General features: G+C 35.3%; 8 protein-coding genes across 8 annotated transcripts; 5 read left to right on the top strand and 3 right to left on the bottom strand.

Moving 5' to 3' along the window:
* Positions 1-1108: 1108 nt before the first annotated feature.
* PSP2 (Psp2p) lies at positions 1109-2893 on the top strand (the record flags this gene model as incomplete). Its single annotated transcript, XM_003668951.1, has 1 exon — positions 1109-2893. The coding sequence occupies one exon, from the start codon at positions 1109-1111 to the stop codon at positions 2891-2893; it is 1785 nt and encodes a 594-aa protein (XP_003668999.1).
* Positions 2894-3866: 973 nt separating this feature from the next.
* On the bottom strand, positions 3867-6398 carry PPZ1 (salt homeostasis regulator; the record flags this gene model as incomplete). The annotated part of the gene is made up of 1 exon (XM_003668952.1): positions 3867-6398. The coding sequence occupies one exon, from the start codon at positions 6396-6398 to the stop codon at positions 3867-3869; it is 2532 nt and encodes an 843-aa protein (XP_003669000.1).
* A 795-nt stretch (positions 6399-7193) lies between these two features.
* Positions 7194-8042, top strand: TRM9 (tRNA (carboxymethyluridine(34)-5-O)-methyltransferase; the record flags this gene model as incomplete). Its single annotated transcript, XM_003668953.1, has 1 exon — positions 7194-8042. One exon carries the CDS (start codon positions 7194-7196, stop codon positions 8040-8042), a length of 849 nt encoding a protein of 282 aa, XP_003669001.1.
* Positions 8043-8421: 379 nt separating this feature from the next.
* Positions 8422-10410, top strand: UBX2 (Ubx2p; the record flags this gene model as incomplete). The annotated part of the gene is made up of 1 exon (XM_003668954.1): positions 8422-10410. One exon carries the CDS (start codon positions 8422-8424, stop codon positions 10408-10410), a length of 1989 nt encoding a protein of 662 aa, XP_003669002.1.
* A 432-nt stretch (positions 10411-10842) lies between these two features.
* ERV25 (Erv25p) lies at positions 10843-11478 on the top strand (the record flags this gene model as incomplete). Its single annotated transcript, XM_003668955.1, has 1 exon — positions 10843-11478. The coding sequence occupies one exon, from the start codon at positions 10843-10845 to the stop codon at positions 11476-11478; it is 636 nt and encodes a 211-aa protein (XP_003669003.1).
* Positions 11479-11553: 75 nt separating this feature from the next.
* On the bottom strand, positions 11554-12102 carry RAD33 (Rad33p; the record flags this gene model as incomplete). The annotated part of the gene is made up of 1 exon (XM_003668956.1): positions 11554-12102. One exon carries the CDS (start codon positions 12100-12102, stop codon positions 11554-11556), a length of 549 nt encoding a protein of 182 aa, XP_003669004.1.
* Positions 12103-12564: 462 nt separating this feature from the next.
* SPT5 (transcription elongation factor SPT5) lies at positions 12565-15543 on the top strand (the record flags this gene model as incomplete). Its single annotated transcript, XM_003668957.1, has 1 exon — positions 12565-15543. One exon carries the CDS (start codon positions 12565-12567, stop codon positions 15541-15543), a length of 2979 nt encoding a protein of 992 aa, XP_003669005.1.
* A 355-nt stretch (positions 15544-15898) lies between these two features.
* Positions 15899-16108, bottom strand: MRPL39 (mitochondrial 54S ribosomal protein bL33m; the record flags this gene model as incomplete). The annotated part of the gene is made up of 1 exon (XM_003668958.1): positions 15899-16108. The coding sequence occupies one exon, from the start codon at positions 16106-16108 to the stop codon at positions 15899-15901; it is 210 nt and encodes a 69-aa protein (XP_003669006.1).
* Positions 16109-16413: the final 305 nt, after the last annotated feature.

Consider the following 16413-nt stretch of genomic DNA (forward strand, 5'->3'; position numbering starts at 1 on the left):
ATGACTTGATGTCTTCTTTCTTTAGTTCAATTAAGCGAAGATTCTCTTTTTTTTTTTTTGAGATTCCTCACTAAGGTCGTCAAGCTAGAAAATAGACCATAACTGTACTTTAGATCAGTTAAATTGGGAGAAATATGTGTAGCAATGTTACTCACACTTTTCCGAAATTATAATCAGTAGTCCTATACGTATATGTATATCTACGTATATCTCTTCTATATTCGATTTCTTGATGATATCTCATAGTGAAAAATTTCCTTTTCCCTTGTCGTCTCGGCATATCTACCGTACGTTACGACAATATTGTATGTCTGAAATCAATGTCCTTTTAGCAAATCGACATATATGTACGATATATTCCAATAAATATTCTTAGTTTTATACATTAATATAAGGCATAATAATCTATATATAGATATATATATATGTAATAGTTGATATTTCTCAAAATAATGTCAGCTATTCCTAACATTTCGCATACCACCCGCACCTGTTTATTCTTCTAGTGGTAGATGACGATATTTATTGAAAAAACAGAGCTCTTAGACACAGTAGAAATACTACTGGCAAATACTACTGGCAAAGCAAATAAGCCCTATGACAGAACAATTATTTTTTGGCGTCACACAAAAAACGCGTCACAAAAACAGAAACAGAAAAATTAATGACGCACCAGGCTGATGGGTTACCCTCTGTCCCTTTGTAGAAAATGCCACGAAATTTCCAATTGAGATATCCGTAAGTGGACATTTGAAAGGATATGTGATTAAAGTATCAATAGGTTTATACTTATGGGAAGTAAGTTCGCTTTTCATTACCTATTCTTAGAAACATTTATCTGACAGCAAACACGAACAACCTGTAAACTCAACCAACTGTTTCAGTTCTATCTACCAGGCAATTGAAATTTATCTTATCGCACTAATCGAACAGAACATTTCGATATAATGAGTATGTTTTAATCAACTTTCTTTCCCTTTATCTCTTTATCTGTGACATGCCCTTTGTTCACGTTCACCGCGTTACCAGCTTTTTTGTTCTCATATCAACTAACAATTGTCTAAAATTTTTCTATTAAGGTACAAATAATGGTGGTGCTACTAAGAAAATGTCTCTTGAGGAGTTCCTCGGTGACGATTCATTAGGCGATTCCGTATGGAATGAAGATGAAATCAATCTAGATGCAATCAACAATACAACCAACATTGACGTTTTGAAACCAACAACTACAACAATGGAGCAAGGTTTCAACGGATTATCTCAAAATAACACTCCAGGCAACTTTTCACGTTCTCCAAGTTCTGCATTGAACCAACCAATTCCAGCTAATCATCCAGGATTGGGTGGTCATGCCGTCTATCGTACTTATCCTGATACATCAAATCAACCTCAGGGCCCTCCATACATTATTAAATTTTCAAATTTACCTCCTAAATTCTCCGATTATGATATTAAAGATTTATTTCAAGCGAAATACACTAAATTTGTTAAATTTAAATTGTTTTGGGAATTAAATAAGAAACCAACCATTGCAGTATTGAAATCAGGTTCCATCTTTGATCAAAATTTTAAACATGATTCCAAAGTAGCATTCGTTGAATTATATACTTCTCGTGATATGGATAAAGTTCGAAACAATTGGGTGGTACCATTAAAGGAAATTTATCAAATTAACACGGAACCTGCGCATTTCGACGATTTTAAAGAATATATTGCCAAAAATACATTATTAACTGACCCCAAGGATGACCCTTCAAAACCTTATGTGCTTCCAAAACCTAAACCAAATCCATTCGGTACTGCAAAACCTGTGGATACTCAATCTAAAGTTTTAGACATTGAAGAAAAAATGCGTCATTTACATGTAGAAGATACAACTACTTTAAGAAGATTATCTCAAGGTGACTCCAATAATAATGGCAATACTAGGCCTAAAGTTACCATATTAAAGAAAGAACATAAAGAAACAACCATTCCAACGGAACAAACAGAACATACTCCTGAAACCGAAGAATCAAAAGAACAGGAAAAAACAAAAAACATTCCAAAACCATTAAGTTACTCACAAGTACTACAAAGATCTGTTGAAGATATAAAGAAAGGTTCAGTATCGCCAACCGCACCAAACGGTCTTTCATCATCGTCAGGTAATGGTGGTCCTTTAAATGAACGAAGTTCTTCAAGTGTAGAGAATTCACAGTCATCATCAACCTCAAGCCGCGAAAACAAAACGGAACAAATAAATGAAGATAACAACACTCATAATGATGATGTTGATGATGATCATGACGGTAAGGAAAATATGCAAGATCATAATGACGGGAAACCCTTCGTATTTAAAAATTCAGAAAGAGAAACTTCAGCTGATACAACTGGATCTCGTCCAACAACATTCACCTCGCCATCATCATCATCATATGATTATAAATCGAATATGAGAGGTGGATACCGTGGTGGTAGTAGTAGAGGATCATACAATAGACGCGGTGGACGTGGTCGTGGAGGATCTTATCAGTCTCGTAATAATACATATAATAATTCTGAACAACAATCGCAGCAATCACAAGAACGTAATTTTAATGATAATAACGATAGTAACGAAAATAATAATAATAATAATAATAATACAAATAACGGTGCAAATGAGGAGAAAGGACAATATTCTTTATTTGCTCCAGCAAGTGGATTCTTACAATCATCAGATGGTTCAAGAACATCTTCAAGAGGTGGTGGTAGAGGAAATTTGAACACGCGTAGAGGAGGATCAGGAGGATCAGGGCGTGGAAGTTCCCGTGGGGGCAGTGGAGTACGTCGTGGCGGTAGAGGTGGAGGAGGTTATAATAGAGGTTACCGTGGAGGAGCCAGTAATAACGACAGGTTCACAACAGCATAAAAAAAGAAGGAATGCCGATATAAACATTTCTCTTTTTGTTTCTTTCTTTCGTTTGTTTGTTTATATGTATAATAATAATAATAATAAAAGGGCAGTTTTCTGCTCTTTACCTTGTCGTCATCTTAGTTGAATCTTTATTTAAGTAAGTAATCTCCCCAATGAATTAATTCTTTCATGTTTGTTTGTTTTTCGCACATTCCCTTAATCTTTAATTCATCACTCTCCTTCTAATTTGTATTATTTCAAGCAACCATATGAATAACTTACGTACTACATAATGAATGACATACTTATAAATATACTATAATACATATATTCATCATCAATAGAGCGCGTCGGACAATCAGTTTCATTTGAAGATAAGATTTGTACGTAGTTTATCTGTCTATATTGTACTCAAACAAGTCATTACTAGGTGCCCTATGAAACTTATTCGGTCACATTACTGTTTCCAAATTTTGAAGATAGCGAAAAAATACATTCAACAAAAATATCCAAGTAATTTCTTGAATTTCTTCAACTTCTATCGTCGCTATATTTGTGACGTAAGGACCTACTGTAGATTAGAGAACCCAGGTAACAGGTTCAGCTTATATTCCCCTTTTAAAACTGATAGATAAAGAACTCCCCTCTGGAATCTTGGCTACTGTGAACTATTGTTTCGAAAACTAACACTTGGAATGAAATGATTTTGTTGTATAAAATCTTCCCAGGGGTAATTAGAAGTATATAATTACAAAAGAGAGAGCTCGTAGGAAGTAAAATCGTAAGAGATATAAAACATTGTTTAAGTATTTTTGAATAGATATAATATATACTAATATGTATTATAGTATGCATTTTATTTTTTCGAGAGAGAAGTACTAATTTAATATTCACAGAAAAAAACAATTATGACAATCATGCTACGAGAGGAGAGCAGAGAAGAGAAGGGAAAGATCTATGATGTTTCACAACCCAAGCGGTGAAGCGATCACTCTTCAACTTGATATTGTTGTTGATTGGCTAATTTTCTTTCTTGTCTACCCTTTTTCATAACTTGTTTCAACGCTGCACTATCCAATGGATCTAATAATTCAAATGAACATAATAAACCTTCACTGACACTCATAACCGCTCCCCAATTATCGAATTCACCACAATAGTTTGGAGCAGAAAACACAGTAACCAAACTTCGATCATTGAAAAATTCATAACCATCTTCGACGACCATATGAGCTCTACAAACAAGATCAAACCCAAATTTATTTAAAAATTTATTAATTGCAACTTTATTATAACAGTAACTAACACCTCTTTCATTATCTTCCCATTCATTGGGTGAATCTGTCGGGTCTGACCATAATAAATCATTAATTAAACCAAAATCAGGCACATCTGTAGGTCTACTTACATGCCTGATTTCATCCATAGAATTCAAAACAGGTGATAACCCACCATGAACGCAAAAAATCTTACCAGCGACGATGGCCGCTAAGGGTAAGGTGTTGAATGTATCAATGAAAGTTTTCCATGTTTTGATATTACAACGACGTTTACATTCATCGTAAAACCCGTAAACCCTTGTCACATTGGCACATTCATGATTACCTCTCAATAAGAAGAAATTTTCAGGATATTTAATCTTGTAACATAATAATAACAAAATGGTCTCAAGGGATTGTTTACCACGATCCACGTAATCACCTAAAAATAAATAATTTGCTGAAGGTGGGAATCCACATTTAGTGAAAAGTCTTAAGAGATCACCATATTGACCATGCACATCGCCTACGATTTTCACAGGTGGTGATAATTCTAAAAGAGATGGTTGTGAAAGGAAAATTTCTCTTGATGCTTGACAAATTTGTAAAATTTCTGAATTTTTTAAACAGACATTTTTCGTTCTCTTTGCTGCGTAACCTGCATCTAATAATTTTTGAATCGTTTCATCTATATCAATTGGTTTAATAGGTTTTTTCTTCTTTAGAGGGAGTTGGCCATCATTTAACGGGAGATTAATATTACTATCTGTTTGTAATTCTTGTGTCATTGTATTGTTATTTTCCATGTTGTTATTAATATAATCATGTGTTGGAAAATTATCCATATTGGAATGTGATGCAGGATATCTTGATTTTGAGATGGAATCGCGACGATCCATACTATTATTACCATCGTTTACAGAAGTATAACCATCCACATTATTGTTATTATCATTAGCAGGGTTTATACTAACAGAATCTATGTGTGTTGTATCATCAGTTTGAAGGTTTGCATTATCGTTAGAATTTGCCGTAGGGACTGCAGTAGTACCAAAATAATCATCTTGAGTCAATGTATCATTTGTTCTTAGTAGACCTGGAGAATTTAATGGTGTACTATATGCCGTCGTATTATTACTGGATCCCATTGATGATTTCCTACTATGTAAAGATGAAGCGAATGAATTGGAACGTGATAATGATAATGAATGTTGACTTGTATGATCTTGATTGGGTAAATTTAAATTATCCATGTTTGGAGAACCACCTGTGGCAGTTGCCGATATATTGATGTTATTATTGCTTGATTTTCTACGCGGTCTTGATGATGAACCACTTCTTATACTGGAAGGTCTTGAAGATGTCTTGTGTCTAATTAAATTTTGATGATTTGTCTTTGTAGCATCTGAAAACATATCTGTGTCATTATCGTTATCATTATCATCATCAGTTAACGCATTTTCATAATATTGGAAGGAATTTGATGACGTAGTATATTTACTATTTTTAAGAATGGGGGATTTAGGTTCCATTTGTATCATCGATGGTGGTAAATCTGCGCCTGTATTATTACTTAATCTTCTTGAAGATGAGCGTCTTCTACTTGAATTCAAAAGTGGATGTAAAAATGGATTCGTTGTCGCTTCACTATTATTATTGTTATTATTATTGTTTGTGGATTGTCTAGACAAGTTGAGACCTGCATTATTATTATCTTGTTGCTGACCCATTAATTCACTTTGAGAATGATGAGATGAAGAACGACGATGTCCATGAGTTTGAGGGAATAGATGCATGCTATTTTTTTTAGCTGAAGAGGGACTCGGGCTGCGATCCTTTTTAGTTGCATTATGTGAAGTAAGAGAACCTGTTGTTGCGTCGTGGATGTTTTCCATCGACCTTGAAGAAGGTTTCAACTTCGGTGTTCCTGCCACTGAAGCCGAATTTGCTTGTGCTGGTGATTGAGAATAAGAATGAGAATGAGAACGAGCATGAGAACCATTAGGCCTCAGAGGACGTTGTTTCTGATTGAGAACATTGACGTACTCAGGAGGGCCTGAAACAGAATTTATTGTTTTTTCATTTTTATTTGATTTGATTGCAGACGACGATCGCCTCGAACTTGCTGATTTGGACGATTTGATAGAGTGAGCAGTATCATTACTCTTATGATCTAATTTATTAGGTCCTGGAGATGATGATGACGAAGATGATGATAGTGATTGTTTCCTTTTCGTTGACTTCGAACTGGAATTACCCATATTTCAATCCGTAGTTATAATATGTAGCTTCGTATTGTGTATTCCCCTATAATTTAGGTTTCGGATTTCTTGCAGGACGTGATGTGATATAATATGCAAAGTCACTGTAGTGTTTTCTTTGATGTATTTAACTCGACAAGGCGTGTACCAGAAAGATAGGTTTCTAGGTGCCGAATGAGTCAATAACAGAAAGAAGGTGGTGAAAGATACTAAGTTTTCAGAACAAAGTTGTTCGTATGTGTAACGGCGTATTCAAATTTAATATAAGAGTAACACCAATGCGTATGTTAGCGGTTTCATTGGACTTTTTGTTTTGTAATACCCCCCACCAAACATCTCAGAAATAAAGGTTCAGTTTCTAATATTACATGTGAACTATATTTTCTCTATCTATAAACCGTTCACTTTTTGCCTTCTATTAATATTCTAAGCCGCGGGTTCATCTATCACTGTGTACGATACAAAAAACGGTTTTAGCCCTACATCTAAAGCCCTACACAAAACTATAGTTTTAAAACTGGTTGCCCTTAATTTTCTATAAATTCTTTTTTTCCCATCACCGATTGGAAAAGATTAAAACCTATTTACCCGGGTATAACCAACTCAGGCCCTAGTCCCCATACCTCTGACGAGATCTGACATCTGCCAAAATTGTAATGCATTTCATGATGCAGTTAATATTCGATGACAGTGCTCGAATACAAAAGAGACTTATCATCTTTTGTATAGTCTATTAATAAATTAATCACATAGTTGTACAAGTGTACGTGAACTAGAAGTCTAAGACACAATTGCATGAGTATGGCTGATTTAAAAGAACAAGAATTCGTACACGACGTATACAACGAAATAGCTCCACATTTCTCACAAACTCGTTACAAACCATGGCCCATCGTGACCTCTTTTTTAAATGACCAAAAAACAGGTACCATTGGTATTGATGTCGGATGTGGGAATGGGAAATATTTAAATGTGAACCCGAACGTGTTCCTTATTGGATCAGATAGATCCTCTGGATTGATTGAATGTGCGCATGATATTAATAATCAATATAATATTTTGATTGCAGATGGGTTGAACTTACCTCATCGTGAGAATACTTTCGATTTCGCTATATCAATTGCAGTGGTACATCATTGGACTACCAGGGAGAGAAGAATTGACGCTATTGCTCATATCATGAGTAAAGTTAGGAGCGGTGGTCAAGTTCTCATATATTGTTGGGCTTTAGAACAAGGTGAGTCAAGGAGAGGATACCATGAAGGTATGGAACAAGATGTATTGGTACCATGGGTATTACCAGAAACGACAAAGGATACCAAGAAGAAAGGTGAAAATAGCAAGATAATATTAAAGGAAAAGATGCCAGATTTAACTAATATACCGCCAAAGGATCGTTCAGAGTTTATTGCCAATTGGAAAAAGGAACAAGAAGAGAAACGTGTGGCAGCGGAAAAGGAAAGGCAAAAAGAAGAAGAAAAAGAATGGAAGTCAGAAAATGATAAAGAATCCAAGACTAAATATCGATTTTATCATTTATATCGTGAAGGTGAATTAGAAGAAGACTGTAAGAGTGCTGGAGGTATAATTGTAAAGACAGGTTATGAAAAGGATAACTGGTATGTTATGATGTCAAAGCCATGAAATTTCAAAACTGCGAGTTCATATCCGCAGCACGAATATCACCCGATGGTAGAACTGTGAACCATGAACCAGATTTGCTGTTTGGCGTCAACTAAGAAGAGTATTACAGTGTAATTTATCCTCAGACCATTGCATTATAACACATGTAAGAATATATATAGAATACAAATATAATAATCTGTAGGATCCTAAAAGATCAATCATAATTTATTGGCATGAACATGACGGATATTAAGAGGAAATAAAGAATCCTGGTAACCACGTGATGTGGAGTTCCTACTGCCAAATATGCCTTTTTAGAAAACGGAATATGGATCAATCACTCAACAAGCTGTCATATACGTAGACTATTTTGAAGGAAGAAGGATACGATGTGACCATGGGACAACAAAGTAAGACAGACAGTACAAGATACAAGAAGAAAAGACGGACTATTACCCAAATTATGCCGATCATTACCTCTGGAGCTCAAGAGTTCCATCTCTCTCATGAAGAAGAAGATAAATTGAACGAATTTCAAACCATAACAAACTTCCCAGAAGATGAAATCCCTAATATAATCAAACTTTTACAGAACAATGGTTGGAATTTAGAAATTTCACTAAGTCGTTATTTTGATAATGATTGGAAAGAATCATTAAACGCGCCACCTGTCCCAAGTCATCCATTAGCCTCCCCTCCTCTTCCTGTCGATGACAATTTGAACCAGGCACTACCCTTAAGACCAGCGGCTAACGATTTCAATCCATTCCCATTCATCCCACAATTACGTCTAATCTCAAAACTTCCCTTGGGGTTTAAAGAAAAATACAGAATGATAGGGTTACAACCGACTGCGAAATCCTCATTGAGCAGCACGAATCCACTTATCTTCATGCTAATGATCTTACCTAATCTTATATTTAAGTTGGGATCGTTCATATGGTCCTTGTTAACGATGGGGCTCTTTAAGGGTAAAGAAGAGAAAGCTAATAACGTTATAGGTGAGGGGAAGTATCGTATTTGTAGTATACCTAAAAATCCTCAATACGTGGAATTCAATGAAATTCAAAAAAATAAGTTGAAAATGATCGTTGATGATTTTACCGCTTTAGCTGATGAGAAGAAGGACAATAATTCTTCGTTGATTTGTTGGGATTTATCCTTTAATGAATTTTTGGATGTTTGTAAGAATGAATTCAAATTTGGGTTGATTGTTCTCGTTGGTGATCTTCTAGGGAAAACAGAAGAAGAAAATGAAAAGCTAGAAGGTATAGAAGAAATTAGTGTTGATAATGAGTCGCAACAAATTGATATGAATTCTCAATTATTTGTCGATAAGATCTTGAATGATGAACGTATTGTTCAATTACTACGAAGTCATTCTGATGATTTAATAGTTTATTTCGGGTCTGTTGTGGAGTTAGAAACATGGTTGATTGCAAAACAATTGAATTTGAAGTATACACCTGAATGTTTACTGATTGGAAATGTAATGAATGGGAATGGTAATGTTACTAAATTATCCATATTGAGTAAATTGAAAGTCACCACAGTGAAAAGATTTACCAAATCATTCAATAGTGCCGTTGCGAAATATCAACCTGAATTAGTTATCAGTAGGAATGAAAAAAATGAACTAGACTTAGCAAGACAAATTAAGTTATCTCAGGAAGAAGCATATGAAAATTCATTGAAACAAGATCAATTAAAGGAACAACAAAAGGAGATGGAACGTCAAACCATGGAATTAATGAAACGTAAAGAAGAAATGATGAAAATTGAAGAAAGTTATAAACATGTCAAATGGCTGCATTCCTGTTTGCAAATATTAGAAGATGATTATTCGAAGAAGCCTGAGGGATCAGAGCCTCAAAAGATGGCAACATTACAAATCAGAACCTCACAAGGAACTAGACTTGTTCGTAAATTTGATAGCAGGGCCACGCTACATGACATATATATAAATATTGGCTGCCACTTGTTTTTGGATAACCATTCATTAGATCTTAATGAATGGACAAAAAGTATTGTTGATAAAATTAAAAATTTAAGTGACAATGATACTGTGTTGTGTTTCAAAGATAGAGAGATAATAGAGGATGAAATTATTGATGATGCAAACGAATTACGAGCTATTATTAATGAAGAATTGATTAAATGGGAATCGCAACTCATTGGCAATAGTGAGATGCATGGTGATATGGAAACTTTTGAATTAGATTTTGATTTTGAATTAGTTTCGCCTTTCCCAAGATTCATTGTTCCTACAGATAAGAACATGACAGTGAAAGAAGTTACACAATTATGGCCCAATGGAAGTTTGCTTGTAGAAAAAATTGCAGCTGCTGAGGAAGATGAAGAGGAAGAGGAGGAACTCGAAAACTAATAAAGCCACTATAGGGGCGCATGAACGTTCTCATCCTTATATATTCTACATATATGTACCCATTAGATAGAAGTGAGATTTACGTATATCTTTTTTTTGTTGTTTTTTATAATCACACGAAAGTATTTCCAATAGTTAACCACTTTCCATTGAAACATCATTGATTAATTAGTTAGTTGACCTCCTGTGAATAGACTATATCTGTCGTTTGAGTGAAGAATCTGCGACGTATTTTTTTAATTTCGCGTTCGGTTACCGCATTTTTTTACGTGGATGTTGTTTTTTGGTTGAATATGAGAATTGAGGAACTGGAAAAAACTCGAATTAATGAACCACGTTAACATTTAACAACAAGCAAGATTTGAATTTGCATTCTGCATCAAGAAAAGAAAGCGATAATATAGCAATACTACGACAGTAATCTAACGAACAATGAAGACGATCAGACAACTTAGTGTGGTACTATTCTTAACTCTATTGAATTTGGCATTTGGTTTACATTTAGATATCGAAGCTAAGCAAGAATCTGACCCGGAACCAGTTTGTATTCGTGATTTCGTCAGTGAAGGTCAATTAGTTGTTATCAATATCGATTCTGATGGTCGTGTTGGTGATGGACAACAATTGAATGTCTTTGTTCGTGATTCTAATGGGAATGAATATCGTCGAAAGAATGATTTTGCCGGTAACGTTCGTGTCGCTTTTACTGCACCATCAAGTACATCATTCGATGTTTGTTTAGTCAATATGGGTACTAAAGGTATGAAGAGATCTGTTGAATTAGATATTGAAAGTGGTTCTGAAGCTCGTGACTGGAATCAAATCAGTGCTAATGAGAAATTGAAACCAATCGAAGTAGAATTAAGAAGAATTGAAGAATTAACTGATGAAATCGTTGATGAATTACAATATTTGAAAAACAGAGAGGAAAGATTAAGAGATACTAATGAATCGACTAATAGAAGAGTTAGAAATTTCTCTATCTTGATCATTATTGTCTTAGCTTCATTGGGGGCATGGCAAATTACTTACTTAAAAAGATATTTCAGAACCAAGCATATCATCTAGACAAAAAAATATCAAAATATAACGCGATCTTTTTTGGTTTTCTATATAGTAACCTATGTGTATATTGTATTAATGCTAAAATCGTAAATATCCCAATTTACCTAATATTATAGCGAAATCTAAATATGTCATATAAACTCTTTTCCCACTTGTTGCACATGTCATCATTTGAATGATACCAGAAGATTGATCCAAATCAGCAAATGTTGCTATTTTTTGTAAATCTTTCACACTCAAGATATGGTTCACCAATATAACATGCGGATATTGTTTATCCCGACCAGAACAAGTAACCATCAATTGCCAAAGATTATTAATAATTTCAGAATTATCTAGGAAGATTAATAACTCGTATGTAGCTCTCACAATTTTATTGAAATCAATAATATTAGTCCCCTCTACGACTACATTATCCACAGGAACAAGTTTATAAAGATCACGAGGTAATTGTAATAGTTCGAAAAAGTCATTCAAATCATTAGTATTCATGTCATGATTTAAATTAAATCCAACAAGTGCATTCAGAATTTCATCTTCAATTTCATCAGGAACAGTTGCATTTATGAATTTATCCACTTGTTCTTGAGACACCTTAGCAGATGTTTTATTGTCATGACCTGCCATTACCTGTTACCATCTACGAGTACATTGACAAAGATAGTTTATCCGACGTCTTTGTTATCCTCCATTCCTTCCCTAACCATCTTCTTCCTAATATAGTCTAGTCTATTCTAATAGTTTCTGAGGGAAATTTCACGAACGCCCTGATCTTCCTATATTAGGGTTTTCTTTAGTTGCCCTTGTCAATAATTTTTCAGCCCTAAAGAAAAAAGGAAAAAATCGAATAAAACAGTGGCGAACTTCATCAAAACGCATTGACTACCATAAGAACAAGTTCATGATTCATGAACAAGAAGGAGAACGAATAAGATATGTCACTTAGATAAGAAGGCAAACCATTCTTTTATATTTCTACCTAGCATCAAAAAATAGCATACGAATCATTTATTTCAACCTCCTGAACTCTAATTGACACTTATATTTAGCAGAAGCAAAGAAATCTCTAATAAAAGTAAATACATTACGATGAGTGATAAAGAGAATAGTTTGGATACGTCCACTTCTGATACTACTCCTAAAACAGCCACATCGGATCAAGTTTCACCTCCTGTTGAAGATGTTGCTTCTACAGCTTCTAGTGACGACAAGAAGAGACCAAGAGATGATGGCAAAGATGTTGAAAATTCCACAGAAAATAAGGAAGGAGAATCTAGTAAAGAAACTGAAAACAACGATGATAACAATGATAACAATGAAAATGACAATGGTGATGATGATGATGATGATGATGATGACGATGACGATGACGACGATGAAGATGAAGAACAACCTGCAAAAAGGCGCCGTCAAGAAAGAAATAGATTCTTAGATATTGAAGCTGAAGTCAGTGAAGATGAAGAGGACGAAGAGGATGAAGAAGATTCAGAATTAGTTCGTGAAGGTTTCATTACTCATGAAGCTGATGAAGAGGAAGGCGCTACTGCCAGTGGAAGAAGTGATAAATTACATCGACAACTAGATCAAGATTTGAATAAGACTTCTGAAGAAGACGCGCAAAGATTAGCTAAGGAATTAAGAGAACGTTATGGTAGAAGTAGTTCCAAACAATATAGAGCTGCAGCCCAAAGTGGGTACGTTCCTCAAAGATTCTTATTACCAAGTGTTGATACTGCAACAGTTTGGGGTGTCCGTTGTAGACCCGGTAAGGAAAAGGAATTAGTCCGTAAATTGTTGAAGAAAAAATTTAATCTGGATAGAGCTATGGGTAAGAAAAAATTGAAAATTCTTTCCATTTTCCAAAGAGACAACTATGTGGGTAGAATTTATATTGAAGCTCCAAAGCAATCTGTCATTGAAAAATTCTGTAACGGTGTTCCAGATATTTATATTGCACAAAAATTATTGATTCCAGTTCAAGAATTACCATTATTGTTGAAACCAAATAAATCAGATGATGTCACTTTATCAGAAGGTAACTACGTTCGTATCAAACGTGGTATCTATAGAGGAGATTTGGCCCTAGTAGATCAAATTAGTGAGAATAATTTAGACGTCATGTTGAAAATTGTACCTCGTTTAGATTATGGTAAATTCGATGAAATTGATCCAGTAACTAATCAACGTAAATCTAAGAGAGCCACATATGCACATAGAGCACCAGCTCAACTATTTAACCCAACGATGGCATTAAGATTAGATCAAGCTAATTTATATAAAAGAGATGATCATCATTTCACTTACAAAAACGAAGATTATATCGATGGTTACCTTTACAAATCGTTTAGAATACAATATGTGGAAACGAAAAATATACAACCTACTGTGGAAGAACTAGCTAAGTTTGGTTCCAAAGACGGTGCAGTTGATTTAACAACAATTTCTCAAACTATTAAGAAGGCACAAGCAGCAAGAGTTACTTTTCAACCAGGTGATCGTGTTGAGATATTAAGCGGGGAACAACGTGGATCAAAGGGTATTGTCGTCGGTACTACTACTGACATTGCCACTGTTAAATTACCAAGCTACCCATTGAAACCATTAGAATTCCCAGTATTATCATTACGAAAGATTTTCGAACCTGGTGATCATGTAACTATCATTAATGGTGAACATCAAGGTGATGCTGGTTTAGTGTTAATGGTTGATCAAGGTCAAGTGACATTCATGTCTAATCAAAATAGAGAAGAAGTTACCATTACAGCAAATAACTTATCTAAATCTATTGATTCTACTCCAACGTCGAGTGAATATTCATTACATGATATCATTGAATTAAGTGCCAAAAATGTTGCTTGTATTATTCAAGCCGGTCACGATATATTTAAGGTAATTGACGAAACTGGTAAAGTCTCTACGATTACTAAAGGAACAATATTAGGTAAGGTGAATACGGCTCGTTCTCGTGTAACGACAGTGGATGGGAATGGTAATGAAATTAAGATCGGTGATAGTATTGTAGAGAAATTGGGTGCTCGTCGAGAGGGTCAAGTATTATATATTCAAACTCAACAGATCTTTGTTGTCTCTAAAAAGATAGCGGAAAATGCTGGTGTCTTTGTTGTTAATCCAGCCAATGTGGAAACTGTTTCTGCTAAGGAAAATTTATTGAATAATAAATTGGATCTAAATAAAATGAATCCAGATATAATTTCGCAAATGGGACCACCAGGATCGTCATCGCCAAATACAACTTTTCAAAAACCACAAATGAGGACAGGTCGTGAAGTCGCGCTAGGTAAAACTGTACGAATTCGTCTTGCTGGTTATAAAGGTCAATTAGGTATAGTTAAAGATGTTAATGGTGATAAAGCTACTGTTGAATTACATTCCAAGAATAAACATATTACTGTTGACAAAACTAAATTACTATATTACAATCGTGAAGGTGGTGAAGGTATTACATACGAAGAACTAGTGAATAGACGTGGTAGAGTCCCACAAGCAAGATTGGGTCCAAGTTATGTCAGTGCTCCAAGACATATGAACAGTATGTCTCAAGTTGGACAAGTTGGTGCTCCATTAAGTGGTGGTATGACTCCAGGTTGGAGTTCGTTTGATGGTGGTAAGACGCCTGCAGTTGGCGCTCATGGGTCTTCATCTAGTGTTGGTTCTACATCTACATGGGGTGGTGCTTCAACTTGGGCAGGCCAAGGTGCAGCTGGTGCCGCATCAACATGGGGTGGTGGTGGTGCCTCAGCCTGGGGTGGCCAAGGTGGTAACACGTCTACATGGGGTGGACAAGGTGGTGCTACATCTACGTGGGGTGGGGCTTCAGCTTGGGGTAATAAATCATCCTATGGTGGCGTCTCCACCTGGGCAAGTGGTGGTGAGGCTAACGGTGCCGCATCTACTTGGGGTGGTGCTAGTAAACATGCTAATGCGGGTGGTGCATCGACCTGGGCTGCTAATAATGAAGGTGGTACTTCCACATGGGGTGGTGCCAGTAAACATGCAGGTAATTCTTCTACTTGGGGAGGCAATACCGATAACAGCCAGCAACACTAAGGGGAGATGTACTGGGATACTTACATAACAATCCTTGTTTCTATTTGTCGATATACGAGTGAAAATTCGTTTGTGTTGTATGAATTGTTTTCTGTCATTTTATTTAACATATCTATGTAAATCCACAAACTGTAAAAAAAGATTAAAAAATTCATTAATAGACTTTTATTTACGTTCCTTATTATATTACCAGCTATATATAAGTAGGGGCAAAAGAGATAGTGATGGAGTAGCATTGCAAACTATTTACAGGAATATTATCATTTGTCATTATTGTTGGACAGGGACCTCCCTCTAATTTCTCCTATACACAAAGATCAGACTTATGCCCAATTACTATTAAGGCATTTACGATTTAACCACCTCTTGCAAAGGTGAGAGGCTTCCTCTCAGCAATTTTCCTCTTTTTAGCTTCTTTAAAGAGAACATGACGTTGCGCCACTGGATCGTATCTAACTTGATGAACTAAGGGGGCACCTTTCTTTACGCTTATATATCGGGAATACCCTGTCGCTGCTGTAGAGATCAATTTGATCACACTATTCTTAATCTTAGCCTTTGCCATATGAACATTCAACACTTACACACCTGTCTTTACTGGCCTTGATGCTCTTGTATTTGTGCTTGATTCTTCTTAACGTTCTTGCTATGCAGATAGATAAACCAGATTAGAAATAGGTATTCCTGATTTCTCAATGGAGTCGTGTGACGCGATGTGAAAAATTTTTGATAAGTTGGAAATTGGAATAATAAATAATACAAAGAAAAGGTGACAAGCTATAAGCTTACTAGTAGCTTTCGCACTAGGATCAAACGCAAATAAGTGAACCAAATTATTGTATTTCAAAATACAAGCCCCACTCACTTCCT

Source organism: Naumovozyma dairenensis, chromosome 3 (assembly GCF_000227115.2).
Source record: "Naumovozyma dairenensis CBS 421 chromosome 3, complete genome".
Lineage (NCBI taxonomy): Eukaryota > Fungi > Ascomycota > Saccharomycetes > Saccharomycetales > Saccharomycetaceae > Naumovozyma > Naumovozyma dairenensis.